The sequence below is a fragment of the Lampris incognitus genome, chromosome 21 (genome assembly GCF_029633865.1).
Source record: "Lampris incognitus isolate fLamInc1 chromosome 21, fLamInc1.hap2, whole genome shotgun sequence".
In the NCBI taxonomy this organism is placed as follows: domain Eukaryota; kingdom Metazoa; phylum Chordata; class Actinopteri; order Lampriformes; family Lampridae; genus Lampris; species Lampris incognitus.
The window spans coordinates 4,608,130-4,625,521 of record NC_079231.1 but is presented as its reverse complement, the minus strand read 5'-3'; the positions used below and the strand labels follow the sequence as shown (position 1 = coordinate 4,625,521).

Here is a 17,392-nt window from a genome sequence, read left to right as displayed (position 1 = left end):
CCGGCTGCGTGGCCGTCTATTCCGTTGCCTACCAACACGGGGGTCGCCGGTTCGAATCCCCGTGTTGCCTCCGGCTTGGTCGGGCGTCCCTACAGACATAATTGGCGGGTGGGACGCCGGATGTGGGTGTGCGTCTTGCCTCCTCTGGTTGGTGGGGATGCCGGTCGGGGGTGGGAGGGGACTGGGGGGGAGTAGCGTGATCCTCCCGCGCTGGTGAAACTCCCCACTGTCAGGTGAAAAGAAGCGGCTGGTGACTCCACATGTATGGGAGGAGGCGTGCGGTAGTCCGCAGCCCTCCCCGGATCAGCAGAGGGGCAGCGGCCGGGACGGCTCGGGAGGGTGGGGTAATTGGCCAAGTACAATTAGAAGAAAATGGGGGGGGGGGGGTAAAAACAAACCAACAAAAAATCAAATTAGTGCCGATCAGATTTTCAAACTGTGTGCGATGTGTTTGTCTTCGTGGTAACCATTTGGTGCATTTCTCTTGTTTCAAACAAGGTTTTTGTGTCAACATGAACGAGTCCGCAGTGGTTGAGGTTCAACGTGGCGCCGTCTCCCCGCCCTCCTCTTCTTCCCGCCGCACCTCCCTTCAGCCGGGACCCCCGGGCGTCCCACCCGCCCGCCCTGCACCTGCAGAAACAGAGACCCAGATCAATGCTGACCAGACTCCCAGTCACACGGACGGCAGCCGTCAGAGAGACGGGAACCAGGGGGTCGGGATGAGGCCGAGGGAGTTTCCTCCATTTCACTTCTGTGAAGGACTTCTGCCCCGCGCCCCGGTTCCTCTCGCTGCTGCCCTGCTCGCATCCTCCTCAACCCTGGAGGAGGATGTGGTGAAGCGGGGATACCTGGGGAAGATGGAGTGGAGCCACAGGAGATACTTCGTTCTGAGAGAGGGGAGTCACACCGGGCCGGGCCGGCTGGAGTGGTACCTGACCGAGGAGAAGTTCATATCCACCCAGAAGGCGGCTGGTAAAACTGGATTGTTTGGGTCCAGCAAGCAAAGGTGGGAAGAAATTGACAGTGTGCCTCAGTGGAGGGACTGGGCAGAGCTTGGCTTTAATGTTAGCCCTCAGCCAGATGGTATTTAACCCCGACCGTCTCGTCAGTTCTGCTGTACGCTTACGTTTCTCCATCAGTTGCTGAAAAATCCCTGCTGACTGGAAAAAACAAAACAAAACAAGCCTTTTGTGTGAATGGCACCCAAGAAGCTTCTTGTACAAGCTTTCTAAAGGCGGGGCGTCTGGGTAGCCTAGCGGTCTACCAACACCGGGGTCGCCATTGCGAGTCCCCGTGTTACCTCCGGCTTGGTGGGGCGTCCCTACAGACACAATTGGCCGTGTCTGTGGGTGGGAAGCCAGGTGTGAGTATGTGTCCTGGTCGCTGCACTAGCGCCTCCTCTGATCGGTCGGGGCGCCTGTTCGGGGGGGAGGAGGAACTGTGGGGGAATAGCGTGATCCTCCCACGCGCTACCTCCCCCCTGGTGAAACTCCTCACTGTCAGGTGAAAAGAAGCAGCTGGTGACTCCACATGTATGGGAGGAGGCGTGTGGTGGTCTGCAGCCCTCCCCGGCTCGGCAGAGGGGGCGGAGCAGAGACCGGGACGGCTCGGAGAGTGGGGGGTGGGGATGGGGATGGGGGCAGTAAATGTAAAAAAACAAAAAAGCTTTCAGGAGGCTGCATGTGGTTTGCAAGAAAACATTTTTTCTTTCTTTCTTTCTTGTTGCAATTACATTTTTTGTAGTCTTATTTTTAGCAGCGATCCAATCCCAAAACTAGTTTTGGGTTTAGGCAAAGCTCTTCTCAAATGATCAGAAAGAAAGAAATGCTGTAGCCATTTCTGTGGCTCTTTTCAGCCAGTAAATGTATACAAGCATTGCTGAACTGTGCTGATGTGGAACACCGATCCATAAACCCAATAAGACAAATAGGAGACAGCCGTACTGTCCACGGGGTCTTTCATTATCGTGGTGAACGAGCTCTGGGAGTCCTAACAAATTAAAATCCCAAACTTCCAACTTTTTTTCAGGGTCGTTTACTTGCGGTGTTGTCTGGGGGTGAACAAGATTGTGAGTTCCAAGAAAGGCCACATGGTGACGCTCTACGCCAAGGATCAGACCTTGGCTCTGATTGCAGGGGACCAACGGGAACAAGATGAATGGTACCTGGCTGTCAAGAAACTGATTGACGAGGAGAGGAGATACGGAGAGGAGGAAAGCTTCGTGGAGGAAGATGATGGCTATGACACCCTTCCTCCTGCCGCCATCTTTAAAGAGGTTGGACCACCTGTCTCTTTCTTTTTCCACTCTGGTTCTTTTTATGAATGAACTTGACCCTTTGTGATTTTACAATACCTGACATTTTCCTTAAAACGTCTTGTGATGTGTACATTCTTATTCTCTTTCGTTAGGAGCCACCGACTGTTGTGTTCTTACTGTTTTAGTTCTTGCCGTTTTACTTTGAACCTATTTTATGGCGAGCAAACGACGTCCAACGACACATTTCTTCATTTCTGAGAACTCAAACCGGCCAAAAACTGTCCGAGAATTTGACCAACCGTTCTGCTGAACAATATAACGACCTGTCATTTCCTTTCGGTCATGCTGACGTTGTAATTTTGAAACGAGTCGGTGTGCCGTTTGTCATATTGACTATTTACAACCAATTTATGGGGGGGCGGGGCGGGGCATAATGGTTCTGCCAGTTCCAAGTAATGGTTTCCCTCCACCGTCACCCCTCGTAAGGTTTGGCCGGTCACCGTGAAGCCGAGGGGTCTGGGCCGTACCAAGGGCTGGGCAGGGGAGGTCCGGCTGTGCCTCTCGGCTACGTCACTCCTCCTGGTGAGAGTCGGTCCTGGCAGAGAAACGCCGTTAGTCTCGCTGCCTCTGCTTGTTGTGCGGCGCTTTGGACACTTGGATGGGCTTTTCTTTCTGGAGCTGGGCCGGTCGGCACCACACGGACCCGGAGAGATCTGGATGCAGGCAGGGGACCAAGGTAAAGGACAGCAAACGGACGGAGACACTGGTGTTGACTTAACATTACATACACAGAGGTGGAAAAACCCGGTCCAGAAAGTAAAAACCCTAACCGGGTCTTTACTCCATCCATGTATTAAACCAGCTAATTTGGGGAACTAGTCGGTGCAATCTGATGGTTTAGTACATGGGTGGAGTAAAGACACAGTTGGGGTTCTTACTTTCCGGACCGGGTTTTTCCCACCTCTGTAATTGAATCATCTAATTTAATAATAATCTTAACCAATTTAATCATAATTGTATCCTTCTAAAAGAGCACCCCCTAGTGTCTCAGTCGAACCTCAGATCAAGTCATCGCGTTATGAAACCCTGCCCACTTACCTTTTGTTGTAATATTGACGAGAGGTCGTCATGGATATGTATGGGGCCTAGACTACTTCCACAGCTCTTGGGACAACTGAAACCCGTTATGGATATGGGTGGAACAACCTCGTATCAATCGTATAGGAAGAAAAGTGGCAGGATATTTTAACCTGTTCAAGGCTTCAGACATGAAATGTTAAATCTGATTACTGATTTCAGTCCAACTTTAATAATTTACTTAACCAAGGAGAGTTGACCTTTCACCCTTGCTCTGTTCCGAGCACCGCTGAATGTAACTGTCATTTCAGGGGACCCGTCTCTCGCCCAGCACATGCACGACGTGGTGCGGGAGACGATGAGGGAGCTGCGAGCGCTGCCCGACTTTAGCTGCTCGCCAACCTCAAGCCACACCCATCAGCACCGGCTTCGAGCCCCACTGGGCACAAAGCGGAGCCGAGCCAGGTCGAGAGAGAAAGCCGGGTCGGGCAGAACGGACTCTCCTCCCCTGACCCGGCCCGCAGAAAGCCCAGGTCAACCTGAGCCGCTGGCTAGTGTGAGCCAGTACCACCGAGGACCCCACAGACAAGCCAACACAGATCGCTGGTTAACCGGATCTTCCAGTCCCCAGCAGCCGTCCGTGTCGGAGACCGGCGGCGACAAGGAAACGGCGACGGACCATCCTCTTCCGGTCGTCGATGTGACGGAGGACCACGGTGGTGAGGTTTCCACCGTGACGGAGGCCCTCGGCTGTGTCTCAGCCGGTAAACAGGAAGAGGGGGTGGGATACATGATGATGTCGCCACATCGCCACTGCTCACCTCAGGACGACTATGTGCACATGGCAAGCCCACAAACGCACACCTGGCCAGCCACGTCCTCCTCTTCGTCTCCACAGATCCCCTTTAACAGGTGAGGATATTTTCTATCTTATTTGGGAGAACGATAGTCGTGTTGGGTACTCGTGGTTCGTGGCAACCTATCTCACAAGATCTGTTGTGTTTACATCAGAAATGAGGGCACACGTTATTAAAGGACAGATGGAAAACTGTATTTTCAGTCCTGTTACCTTGTTTATCTGCACTTAGTGTAGATTTCTTTAACAATGTGTTGTAGGAAATCACAACGAACATTTTGTTTTGTTTCTGTGAGTGCGTTCTTCTCCTGCTGACACGTACTATATACAAATACACATGTGTCACGTGTTTTTAGTTGTGTCGTCCTGCAAATTACAGGCACACAATGACGAACATTTTCACAGAACGAAGATCGTGATCTTCTACCACCAAACCGTCCAATAGCACGTGAGCTATGATTGGCCGTCAATCAATTCAAACTCCCTCCCCTCAGGAAATCCTGCCCAGCGGCACCGTTCCACTCGGGAATATCTCGAATCGCAGAAGTTTGCGCTGCTCTCAATGCCGTTTCAGAAACCTTCTAATCATTTTAATTGATCGAACGGGTAGATTTTCTCTCTCTGTATGGAGGAGAGCGTAGACAGATAAATGTATTGAGATGTACTTGTTACACCTCTATGTGAAAATTTGATATTGGCTGCCGTACATTTTTAGTTGTCACCCATCGCAACATTTTACAACTCACGTGTGTTTATTGGGTTGTTATTATTATTATTAGAATCAGCAGTTTAACCCCCCCCCCCCCCGCTTCTGTCTCTTTGTTCTAGCTCTGCCATTTACTCTTCGTCTGCTTTACACAAATCGAGCCACGTTATCGGCGAGACCAACCCATCCGATTGGTTAACCTCTGCAAGGCCGGGAGCCAGCCAATCGGACGCGACGACCATCAGCCATTTCTCCCGTCAGCAAGCAGCCCTTCAGTCAGCCAACTGCAGATGTCTTCTCATGCAGGGCGTGTCCACGTCTTCCTCCATGGAGGTGGACCTTTTTCCCAGCCTGCCTTCTCCGGTCCTTTTAACAGGGGCGGGTGTTCAGCGATCCTGCCCCAGTTCTCAGCCGTGTGCACCGGGCCCGTCCAGTCCAGTCCAGGCTGGCTCATCCCAGTCTGCTGCCATGAGGTACTGGATGTCCTCATGTCTGCCCTCTTGTCTGCAAGCTGAGGACAAACCTTAGCGTGTCGACGCGTAGCTTGATAGTCATTCGTGTGGAGATGCTGAGAAAACGAGGAATGCCACATGTACGTGTCCACTAACGGCTCGTGTGTCCTCGAGTAAGACGCACAACGGTGAAAGCTGAATGAATCTATAAATGAATGAATAAATAAATGAATGTTTAACTGAGTGACTCGTCATTACTTGTAATACACTTGTCCTCTACAACATGCAAATACATCCTGTGTAATCGCACAGACTGTTGGGCTTCGTAAACCGTCGTGGTGGGATTTGGAAATGCTGACAAAACATTTTTAAAAAGAGGATAAAAAAAGAGTCCGTTTTAAGACGTCGCTGTTACGTGCAAATTAAAGCAACTCTTGGACATTTTTTTCAGCGTCGCCGTGGGTCTGAAAAAGGTGTTTCTTATGGACTTGTACCGAGTGCTGGTGTGCATTTAACTGGAATGGTTGAGAAAGGGAACTTTATTGTGACTATTTTGGACTTTCGCAGATGTCAGTGCTGCCAGTATGACCATTATGGTGCTGAGCAGCTGTCTGTGTGGCTCCAAGACCATCCGCGTCCATCTTTTGAAAAACAAATTTTGGTAACACTTCAGTATGGGGAACGTAGTCACCATTAATTAGGTGCTTATTAGCATGCAAATTAGCAACATGTTGGCTCTTAATTGCTCATTATTCAGTACTCATTTATGCCTTATTCTGCATGGCCTTATTATACAGCCAGTAAGCCATTAACTATGAGTTTTCCCTCTATAACCTCAGAAGTATTGCTTATTAGTAGTACCATCTCAATATGCTTTGCTTAGTATGGCCTTTATAAGGTGGTAGTACCACAAGAAGAGTTATTCTCCCTTACTAACACTTAATGAATATGCTCTGTTCTTACATAACAACACACAAAACTACAAGTGTTCATAGTGTTAAATTACTGTAAATTAAGATTTTGTTACTTAGAATATGTTCCCCATACTAAAGTGACATCTTGATCATTACTAACTCACTAGTAATTAAGTTTTTGTTACTTAGAATATGTTCCCCATACTAAAGTGACATCTTGATCATTTCTAATTCACTAGTAATTAAGTTTTTGTTACTTAGAATATGTTCCCCATACTAAAGTGACATCTTGATCATTACTAATTCACTGGTAATTAAGTTTTTGTTACTTAGAATATGTTCCCCATACTAAAGGGACACCTTGATCATTACTAATTCACTAGTAATTCAGTTTTTGTTACTTAGAATATGTTCCCCATACTAAAGTGACATCTTGATCATTACTAATTCACTGGTAATTAAGTTTTTGGTACTTAGAATATGTTCCCCATACTAAAGTGACATCTTGATCATTACTAATTCACTAGTAATTAAGTTTTTGTTACTTAGAATATGTTCCCCATACTAAAGTGACATCTTGATCATTACTAATTCACTGGTAATTAAGTTTTTGTTACTTAGAATATGTTCCCCATACTAAAGTGACATCTTGATCATTACTAATTCACTGGTAATTAAGTTTTTGTTACTTAGAATATGTTCCCCACACTAAAGTGACATCTTGATCATTACTAATTCACTAGTAATTAAGTTTTTGTTACTTACAATATGTTCCCCATACTAAAGTGACATCTTGATCATTACTAATTCACTAGTAATTAAGTTTTTGTTACTTAGAATATGTTCCCCATACTAAAGTGACATCTTGATCATTACTAATTCACTGGTAATTAAGTTTTTGTTACTTAGAATATGTTCCCCATACTAAAGTGGCATCTTGATCATTACTAATTCACTGGTAATTAAGTTTTTGTTACTTAGAATATGTTCCCCACACTAAAGTGACATCTTGATCGTTACTAATTCACTAGTAATTAAGGTTTTGTTACTTAGAATATGTTCCCCATACTGAAGTGACATCTTGATCATTACTAATTCACTAGTAATTAAGGTTTTGTTACTTAGAATATGTTCCCCTTACTGAAGTGACATCTTGATCATTACTAATTCACTAGTAATTAAGGTTTTGTTACTTAGAATATGTTCCCCATACTAAAGTGACATCTTGATCATTACTAATTCACTAGTAATTAAGTGTTTTTATGTCCCCCATACTAAAGTGTTACCCAAATGTTTTAACAAAGCCGAAGCCTTTGACAGGCCAGCTTGAACAGTCAGCCCTGTGGCTCGTATCTGTCTGCCTTGTCCCCCATTGAGAACCAGGTGCTGTGGTCTATGCATGAGGCTAATTACAAAACCATGTAGTTTAATCTGCGTGATTGAAACAAATCCAACTGAAACCTGTGTTTGTCTCTGACATCGGTGGCAAACTGTCCAAAACCGGGAGGAATGTTTCAGAGGAGAGAATCTAAGAAAACATGTTTTGTTTTGTTGTTTTGTTTTGTTTGTTTTTGTTGCCTTTGGCAGAATAGGACAGAACAGGTTTGGGACACTGTTATATATGAATAATGGGACAGGCTTAGGAGGGGCAGCTCAGGTTGGACGGTTTGGAGACAAAGCGAGAGAGACAAGATGGAGATGGTTTGGACATGTGTGGAGGAGAGATGCTGGGTATACTGGGAGAAGGATGCTGAATATGGAGCTGCCAGGGAAGAGGAGAAGAGGAAGGCCAAAGAGGAGGTTTATGGACGTGGTGAGGGAGGACATGCAGGTGGCTGGTGAGACAGAGGAAGACGCAGAGGACAGGAAGAGATGGAGACGGATGATCCGCTGTGGCGCCCCCTAACGGAAGTGCTACTCTTTCCTGCAGTACTGCAGGTGCCGCTGTTTGCGTTCCAATTGGCTGCAGTGTCTCTCTCTGTGTGTGACGCGGGACGTAAGGCTCCGCCCCCCCGGGCGGAACACACGTTTTGGGGGGAGTCAAGTAAACTAGCTGGGGGGACACCGCGGCGCGGGCGATATTATGAACCCTACATAGGCCTCGCCAAAATCCCGTTTCTGGCTTTGTCACGTGTGCGCCACCGTAGCAACGCGAAAATATGTTGTTATGGGGTTAGCGCTCATCAAGGAAACGCTGTACACCCACAATTTAACCTGTCTAAGTTATCCACAATCAACATTAACGTTTTTAACTCAATCTTTGCTTGCTCCACGTTTGAGCATAGGATACTTCACCCCTTATCATGACTACAAACAAAACGAGCTCCTATATTGTAGTAATATGACTTTTACATTTATACACAGGTAACAACTTACTGATCAGCTTTCTTAAATGTGAGAAAGTCTATTTATTAGATATATGTTCATTTTCAGACAACTAACGTTACTTACCTCCGTTCTGTTGTTGACAGCCAGCAGTCCAAAATTACAAAAGCAGCCAGCTGTCCAAAATTGCGAAAAATACAAAATTACAAAATTGAAGGTAGCTAACGTTAGCTTTGCTTCGCACCGAGTTGATAGTTGATTGTTTCCTTAGCAACGCAGCGGAAATCCGGCGTCCGTTCGCGAGATTTGGGACAGGGTACGGGATTTTGGCGAGGGCTATGTAGGGTTCATAATATCGCACACCGCGGACTGGCTTTATTCCGGTCTGTGAGTTTTGACCGGAAGCCGGCAGAGACAGAAGCGAAGCTGAGCTGTCAGCTTGAGCAGGCCACGGCTGGAAACACCTAAACGTCAACGGGGGGGGGGGGGGAGAGCTGTTTAAGTTTCACTTTCGGGTTTGATTGGGCGTGGCGTCGTCGTCGCCGTTACTTTGTATCATACCGGCGTAGGTCTTCCGTCTTTAGGGTGACGTTGCTCCGCCAGTGCGGGTGAAGCAGAGGGGCTGAGCTGACGGGAGGAGACGGGACGATGTCTGGGACCAGGTCTCCTCTGCTGTGCGTCTTCTGCGTGGTCATGGCGGCCGGTGCGCGTAAGTTGGCTCCTCCACAGACCTCCTTCCTGTCTGTCTGCTCAACACATATTTACTAAGCACGCCGGACCAGGTGGTCTGAGACGACCCCGTGTTCTTCGCCGTAAGACTCGGCCGTCATCCAAACCCTGATCCGGCTGGCCGGCTCGCACGGATGCTGCGTGTGTGTGTGGGCCCTGTGTGATGGCCTGGCGGCCTGTCCAGGGTGTCCCCCCCCCCGTCTGCCGCCCAATGACTGCTGGGATAGGCTCCAGCATCCCCACGACCCTGAGAGCAGGATAAAGCGGTTTGGATAATAATAATAATAATAATAATAAATAACATAGTAATCATAATAATTTCTAGTGATATATGCCTGAGTATAATGGCAAATGATATGCACAAGGTCCACATGCTCACCTTAGGTTTAGAATAGAATTGTACTGAGGTGTGCTGAGAAGGTGGAAGGAGTACTTTAGGAGGATGATGAATGAAGAAAATGAGAGAGAGAGAAGGGTGGATGGTGTGGGGATAGTGAATCAGGAAGTGCGGTGGATTAGCAAGGAGGAAGTGAGGGCAGCTATGAAGAGGATGAAGAGCAGAAAGGCAGCTGGTCCTGATGACATACCTGTGGAGGCATGGAGGTGTTTAGGAGAGATGGCAGTGGAGTTTTTAACTAGATTGTTTAACACAATCTTGGAAAGTGAGAGGATGCCTGAGGAGTGGAGAAGAAGCATACTGGTACCGATTTTCAAGAACAAGGGCGATGTGCAGAACTGTAACAACTACAGAGGTATAAAGTTGATCAGCCACAGCATGAAGATATGGGAAAGAGTAATAGAAGCAAGGTTAAGAGGAGGAGAGGTGATGATCAGCAGCAGCAGTATGGGTTCATGCCACGAAAGAGCACCACAGATGTGATGTTTGCTCTGAGAATGTTGATGGAGAAGTATAGAGGAGGCCAGAAGGAGTTACATTGTGTCTTTGTAGATTTAGAGAAAGCATACGACAGGGTGCCGAGAGAGGAGGTGTGGTATCATATGAGGAAGTCAGGAGTTGCAGAGATGTAGTATGGAGGAGTGGTGCAGGATACGTATGAGGGAAGTGTGACAGTGGTGAGGTGTGCGGTTGGAATGACAGATGGGTTCAAGTTGGAGGTGGGATTACATCAAGGATCGGCTCTGAGGCCTTTCTTGTTTGTAGTGGTGATGGACAGGTTGACGGACGAGATCAGGCAGGAGTCTCCATGGACTATGATGTTTGCGGATGACATTGTGATCATTGTGGAGGAGAGATGCTGGGTGTATTGGAAGAAGGATCCTGAATATGGAGCTGCCAGGGAAGAGGAAAAGAGGAAGACTAACTAAACTACTGTTTGATGCTAAGGCCTCATGCAGGGGATTCATAGTGAGAGTTTGCTAATACTGTAATTTAGTGCCGTAACAAATATGAATATTAACTGCTTGTCTGACCCGATGATGTCCTGCCATTTGGTATCCCTTTGTTTCACATACCTTCTCTTCTTGTATCATTTGGCCCTCTGGAACCTGCAGGTCACTTCAATCAAATACTTTCATAATTTGCATAGAAATACTGCCACAAGAACACCAAATTTCACTGTACTTCTGTGTTACTTTTTGTCTTTCTAGAAGAACCACTCTACAAGAAAGTGTCAGACAGTGTTACCCTGACTACAGGCTCATCGTCTGTGACTGACATCCTTTCAATAGTATGGTACCAAGGTGACAACTTGGCCATGGACTGGGATGGGAGTACTTCTGTTGATGCCTATCGTCAGTTCAAAGGTAGAACAGGAACAGGATGCATTATGTTGGGGTTAGGTGGGTGGATGTTGGGTTGGGATTGATGAATTTCTGTTTTAGATTTATATGTTTGCTATTGCCTAAACTCCTGTTGAAGTGCCCTTGAGCAAGGCACTTAACTCTAAAACTACTACTCCATTGGAACTGGTCTGTACCCAACAGTAGAGGACTTTTATTCTGAACTCTCCTTACTTTTCCAACCCCACCTCCAACACTTTTGCTTCAAATAAGAACGTACTTGTTTTTAGTCATGATAATAGTTTAAATAGAGGTCCAGGACCACACTGAGATGCTCGTCCTAACCATGTCCATGCATTTGTTTCAGTTCGTGGTAGCCTGAACCTTTCAACTGGAGCTATGACGATTAAAGACTCGCAGGTCCACGACAATGGCATGTACAAAGTACAGATCAACGGCCAAGTGGTAAACCACATTCATCTAAAAGTCATCTGTAAGTGGACATGTTGTGCTCACGATGTGGTGATGTTTCCATGCTGCATATTTTCTAGCAAGCCACAACCCGCTTATTCTTCTAGCTTGCTGCTACTTGCTGTCTTCCTCTGCATTTGGCTGTTACACTGAAGGTGAAAAATGCTAGGTGTGGTATCATTTCTGTGTGGAGACTGTCCATCCTGAGCTGTCCCTCTAATATACTCTATATATAATCTATATATATATATACAAACTCTAATATACTAACATATATATACACACACACACATACATATATATATACATACATACACACACATACATACACACACATATATATATATACATACATATATATATACATATATATACATATATATATATATATAGACGTAGCAATTTGTTTTTAATACTTTGCAGTCCAAGCTTGTTTTGTGCGTTGCACCCTCAGCATACATTAGCAGCTGATGAGTGTGTGACGCACGAAACAAGCTTGTACTGCAGTGTATTAAAAACAAATTTTCCTACATCTATATTGATATTCCGCCCCTCATTACTTGAGCACTCTCATCAACCCCATTGACGGTTTTCTAAAACATTTTTTTAAAAATATACGTGTATATATATATATATATATATATATATATATATATATATATATATATATAAAGATGCATGTGTGTTTGTCGGCCCTGCGATGGGACTGGCAGCCTGTACAGGGTGTCTCCCCGCCTGCCTGCTGCCCAATGACTGCTGGGATAGGCTCCAGCATCCCTGCGACCCCAATTGTGATAAGCGGCTTGGATTATGGATAACATATAATATAATATATACTTAACCAATTTGATATAAAACACCGATTTAATTTTTTTTGCCCTACCTGTCCTAGTTTTGCCTGACTCGCCCCCCTCTATGCTCTCAGATCTTCTATACACTGCCACTTGCTAGTATCCGGCATACTAACAGCATTATGTACGGTATACAATGAGCCAAACTAATTTGTTCGTCTGTTTAAAGTGCAACAAGGTCAAATATATGGTTGACGCCTGACTAAGGGGTCCCAGGTGTCAACCCACCTCAAAGGAGAGTTTGCCCAAAATTCCTCAAGAGAAGAATTTATGGAACGTGTGGCTATCCTTTATTCCTCATCTCTTTGCGGTGCACATTTGCCTTATGTCTTTTTCTCAGTACTATATGGGATTTGCCAAGTATGTGAAGTTGGCACACAAACTCAAATGATGAGTTGCCACCAGTGAGACACCTACACATTATTTGTGCTGGTTTATCTTTGAACGCTGCCAAGCTCAACCTGCACTGTGTTCAGCCAAAGTCAGAAGACACCAAAGCGACTATACTTTAGTCTCTTGTGACTTGGTTTGCTACAGCAGCACTCCACCACAGGTCTGTGCATCATCCAGTCGATATTTGCCCCAATGAGGCGTTGCCTTTTAATGACTGAATTACAGTCAACTTGTAAATCACAGGTCTGTAGTCAGAAAATAGACCGGACCTGTGCTAGAGCAGCTGGCTGTGTTGCAACTGTTGGTGCATAAAATCTATTTAATCGATGGAAACATCAAAAACCACACGTCGGATTTATTTATTGCACATTTGAGGTGTTTTCCAAGTAGGTTTTAAAGGAATCGAAGCCCCTGGAACGGCTATTTAAAATGAGTAACAACAAAAGCATTCATGATATGGAGAGGTGTATGGAGGTGGTGAGGGAGGACATGCAGGTGGCTGGGGTGACAGAGGAAGATGCAGAGGACAGGAAGAGATGGAGACAGATGATCCGCTGTGGCGCCCCCTAACGAGAGCAGCCGAAAGTAATAGTAGTAGTAGTAGTAGATATGGATATATATTTGGAGTAGCTCTTGACTTTAATATACCAGCAATAACAGAATGTATCATTTGATTTTCATGCAAGTGTTCAGGATTGCAGCTTTAACCAGATTCATTCTTTTGCCTCTTTCCTCTACCAACAACAGTTCCTGTCCCGAAACCCACGGTTAAGCCTGACCCAAGGTGTGATTCCAAGAACGACAACTGTGAGCTACGTTGCCATGGAAACACTCTTGGGGTTGAACAAGTCCACTGTAGTTGGCAGGGAGACGGCCTTCCTTACAGTAACACAACCTGTGAGCACACTATCACAAAGGTAGAGGTCACGTGTCTGTAATGTTTTTATTTGTACATGTGGCTGTCTGTTTGTGTGTCTTTCTGTGTTGAGCAGGAGGGCTGTGAGTTGAAGAACGAGGGAGAAAGTGTGTGTGTGTGTGTGTGTGTGTGTGTGTGTGTGTGTGTTGTAGGGATGGGCAGTAGTTAGATATTATCATTGATCATCTGTCAGCGGTGTTGGAATGAAATTTGGATCTTGTTATATCTCCATACACAACTGTGTCGGCTCGATTAATGACCACGAGAATCTATTACGTGTCATTTCTCACAGAATGAGGTCTGAAATATTTGAGCGAGTGTTATTTGGAACTCGCTCTGGCTTGATTCTGTAGCATTAGCGAACAGTTCAATGTGATGAACCTCAGCTGGATTCTTAGCTGTGGTGTTCTTGCCCATGCAAGCAGATATCCTTACACCAGTTCCATCTGACGATCACGGTGACGATGGTTTCCATATCGGCCAGCGCCAGTGTGTTGTGCTGTTGTTGTTTGAGGCTCTGCCAACACTGAAACTGGAGTGTCAGCTGACGGATGCCCAAACAGCCTTCTGCTTGTCACTGCCTGTGGAGCAAGCGGCGTGCAGGCCGATCTCTGGCAACGCTGCGTCCCTGGAGAGACCGCCCCTCTTATAGGACCCTGCTTGAGTGTCGTTGAACAAATACAAATATTAAGGCACTATAATCAGAGGGTAAATTGTCGTGGGACTCGAAACGCGAATGTTACATACTATGAGAGAGGTCTGCAGCGTTTATATTTCATGCGTTAACAGGCGGTTCAGACTGGACAGAGACATGATGGTCCTCTCCCGTCGCTCCCCCGAGGAGAGTAGTTTCACTTTCTGCTTTATCGCATGGCACTTTTCATTGTCGGCGAGTATTAAAAACAGGCTGCATCTCTAATAGCTCTTATTTGCCTGTCCACTCTGAACTGTCTGTGTACATGCTGCACCCTGGTACACTAAGCTTGTCCGTGTTTTGTTATTGCTGGTATAGCAGTTGTGAGGCATTTATCTGACGATTGCTGTACTGCACACGTTTAATGTCGTATAGGCCAATAAACTAGTCGGTCGATCAAGACACTGAGTACCTACCGGGCCGAGGGTGCTGCTCTGTCTCCACCCGTTCTCGGCCCCGGTCGGTGTAGGAGGCAATAAGAGAGCTTCCCCAAAGAGACCCGTAGAGCATGACAGTGTCTTCATTAGATGTGAGCTGATCACTTTACTCTTCTCTTAGGAGCGAGACTCCAAAGTTAAAGAGATCAAGTGTAAGATGACGAACCCAGTCAGCGAGGAGCTTAGTGAGCCTTTCCCCAACCCTTTCTACGTCAGTAAGTATGTCAGTATGTCAGAAAGATGACGTGCACCCACAAAGGAAAAATAATTATAATTCTATCGTATTCTGCTGTGTTTTTGAACGAAATTCATTCGTATTCGTTCTTCCAGATGTATGGCGGAAACACATTTTTGGGATCTGAACTTGAATGAGGCTTTAACGGGGAAATGAGAAGCTGTGCTATCCAGAACGCTATGTTATTGGTGTTGTTGTTTTCGGTGACGGCGCTGGTTTTCTCATCATTTTTCTTCATGTTGTTGTTGAATTTGGCACTGTAGATAAGGTCATTGTGGGGCTGGTAGTCTTCATCGTACTGTGTGCACTACCGGTCATGTTGGTCTTCTTTCACCGATGCAAAACAGGTGGGAGGCTACAAGATACTGCATTTCATTGTGTTTTGATGAATCTTTAATTGTATTTCATTTATCTTGTCACATTATCAAATACTTATTTTCAGTGTGTTGAGCTAGCATTATTCATTTAGGCCTTTTTTTTTGTGTGTGTGACTGAAATCAGTCTTGTTTTGGATGCTAATCATTTTACTCTTCATCTTCTAGGAACGTGGTTCTTCGCATCAGGTAGGAAAGCCTCTGGGCGGTGAGAAGTCCAGAAGTAATTTAACCTTTTTAGACATGACGTCTCGGACACAAAGGGGAAAGTTATTTGTTTAAACCTTTGTTAACTGCCGGCGATTCGGCCACAAAGCACCCAGACACAGCCGCATTCACGACCACAGGTTTCCACATTATCTCCGTCACACACAAATAATGTTCCCAACTGTTCCTCTCGAACCAAGGACAGTGCCGAATACTCGATGTTGGTGTTAGTTGAATACAGTTGTTTATATTGTAATAACAAAGAATCTTGTTGGTTTGTCTTTAAATTAATCGACTTTTTTTCTTCACTTCTAGCATTCATGCCATGGCAAGCAGGTCAGTGACCAAGTCCTTCTTTTCTGTTATCTGTGCTTGCAAATTGAAGCTTCACCTGTTTAAATTATGGGCAGTTAATCACAGAAAGTTGAATCAGTTCATCTGAACACGACGTCCAGATGAACTGATTTTCTTTCGTGGATTATTGAGCATGCATAAAGACATATAGACAATTAGGTTTGGAGTGCCTTTGTTAACATCACCTCTCTGTCTTGTTGTCCAACATTATAGGCTTCTGGAGGAAGCAGAAGGAGGGAGGTAGGTTTCTAATGTCTGAACACGCCACTTCATGTTTGGTGTAAAGCATCTTTCTCTTTTTGTCACCAGGTGTCTTAGTTTTTTCTTTGTTGTAATTTTTGGGGGGGTTTTGTGCTCTTCTCTCCTGCAGCTAGAATAACTGTTGAAGCTAACACAGAGGATCCATCGCCGATGGGCAAGTTTCCCTGCAAAAATTGCATCTTTATTATTTCCATTAACGTCCAACACTATAGGCTGAGATGTAAAATCTCTTGTATCAAGAGAAGTGGAGAAGTCCAACTCAAAAGAAGCACACGGGGTTGTTGATGGGAGGTTCTGTCTTGGTGCTTAAGTCTTATTTTTGACAATGAAAAAATGAAAAGCGGCTGCTGGGAAAGCTCCACACACAGAAACACGTCGAGCGTCCTTCCTAAAGCGTCGCTACAGAGCTGCAGCATCCCATGCAGTCACCACCTGAGGAGGAAAGCATCAGTCTCTCATACACAAAACACAGATCTAGGCTGCACATCACTTTCCCAGACGGAGTATGGAGGTGAAAGGATGTGTAGCCAGAGCTGATATAGACGGTTAAGAAGCAGTCATGAAGGGGGGGGGGGGACAAGAGTCTGGAAAGGGGCCAGGGCCGGGGTCATTTTTTACACATTTATGTTCATATGATCAATGTTAAAGTGATGCTATCTATGTATTTACCTCTATTTACTTTTATCATTTACCATTTTTATAACATTGAACTTGTTTTTTACTTTCTGAGCGTCTACCAATATTTTCTTTGTTTAACAATCAATATCTTTTTCATCCCTTTGCAGAGGCGGCTGATTCCAACGGCCCAAGTGCTGCTGCAGAAAAACGAGCAGAGGGTAATAAATAGTCTGTATATTTTAAGAACACACTGAAGCAGATGGATGAATTGGATAAATTACCTGTCGTATGTCCAAATAAGTATTTCCTGCTTTCTCACTTGATTTTGGTTGAGTATTGTTGGTTTCTGAGTCATATACCGTGTTTCCCGGGCTACAAGTCACACTGGAGTATAAGTTGCACTCAGAAAAAACAAACCCCCCCCCCCCCCAAAAAATAAGGTGGTACAGTATTTTTAACTGAGTCACAAGATTAAACACAAAAAACACAAAAAAACGTGTTGCGAGGGGAAAAAAAGTCACATAT

General features: G+C 45.5%; 1 protein-coding gene across 1 annotated transcript; it reads left to right on the top strand.

Annotated features, from left to right (window-relative positions):
• Positions 1–8,481: 8,481 nt before the first annotated feature.
• Positions 8,482–17,111, top strand: LOC130131673 (uncharacterized). The gene is made up of 11 exons (XM_056301452.1): positions 8,482–9,296; positions 10,925–11,080; positions 11,424–11,549; positions 13,519–13,688; positions 14,940–15,033; positions 15,317–15,400; positions 15,596–15,616; positions 15,950–15,970; positions 16,202–16,228; positions 16,359–16,403; positions 17,035–17,111. The coding sequence occupies exons 1-11, from the start codon at positions 9,236–9,238 to the stop codon at positions 17,094–17,096; spliced, it is 867 nt and encodes a 288-aa protein (XP_056157427.1). The 5' UTR covers positions 8,482–9,235; the 3' UTR covers positions 17,097–17,111.
• Positions 17,112–17,392: the final 281 nt, after the last annotated feature.

What these genes read in the sequence shown, in the direction of transcription:
- LOC130131673 (XM_056301452.1), top strand. Translation starts at nt 9,236, where the DNA reads ATGTCTGGGACCAGGTCTCCTCTGCTGTGCGTCTTCTGCGTGGTCATG. An exon ending in TGCCTATCGTCAGTTCAAAG is followed by an intron (nt 11,081 to 11,423) that starts GTAGAACAGGAA and finishes CATTTGTTTCAG; the next exon opens with TTCGTGGTAGCCTGAACCTT. An exon ending in GAGGAAGCAGAAGGAGGGAG is followed by an intron (nt 16,229 to 16,358) that starts GTAGGTTTCTAA and finishes TCTCTCCTGCAG; the next exon opens with CTAGAATAACTGTTGAAGCT.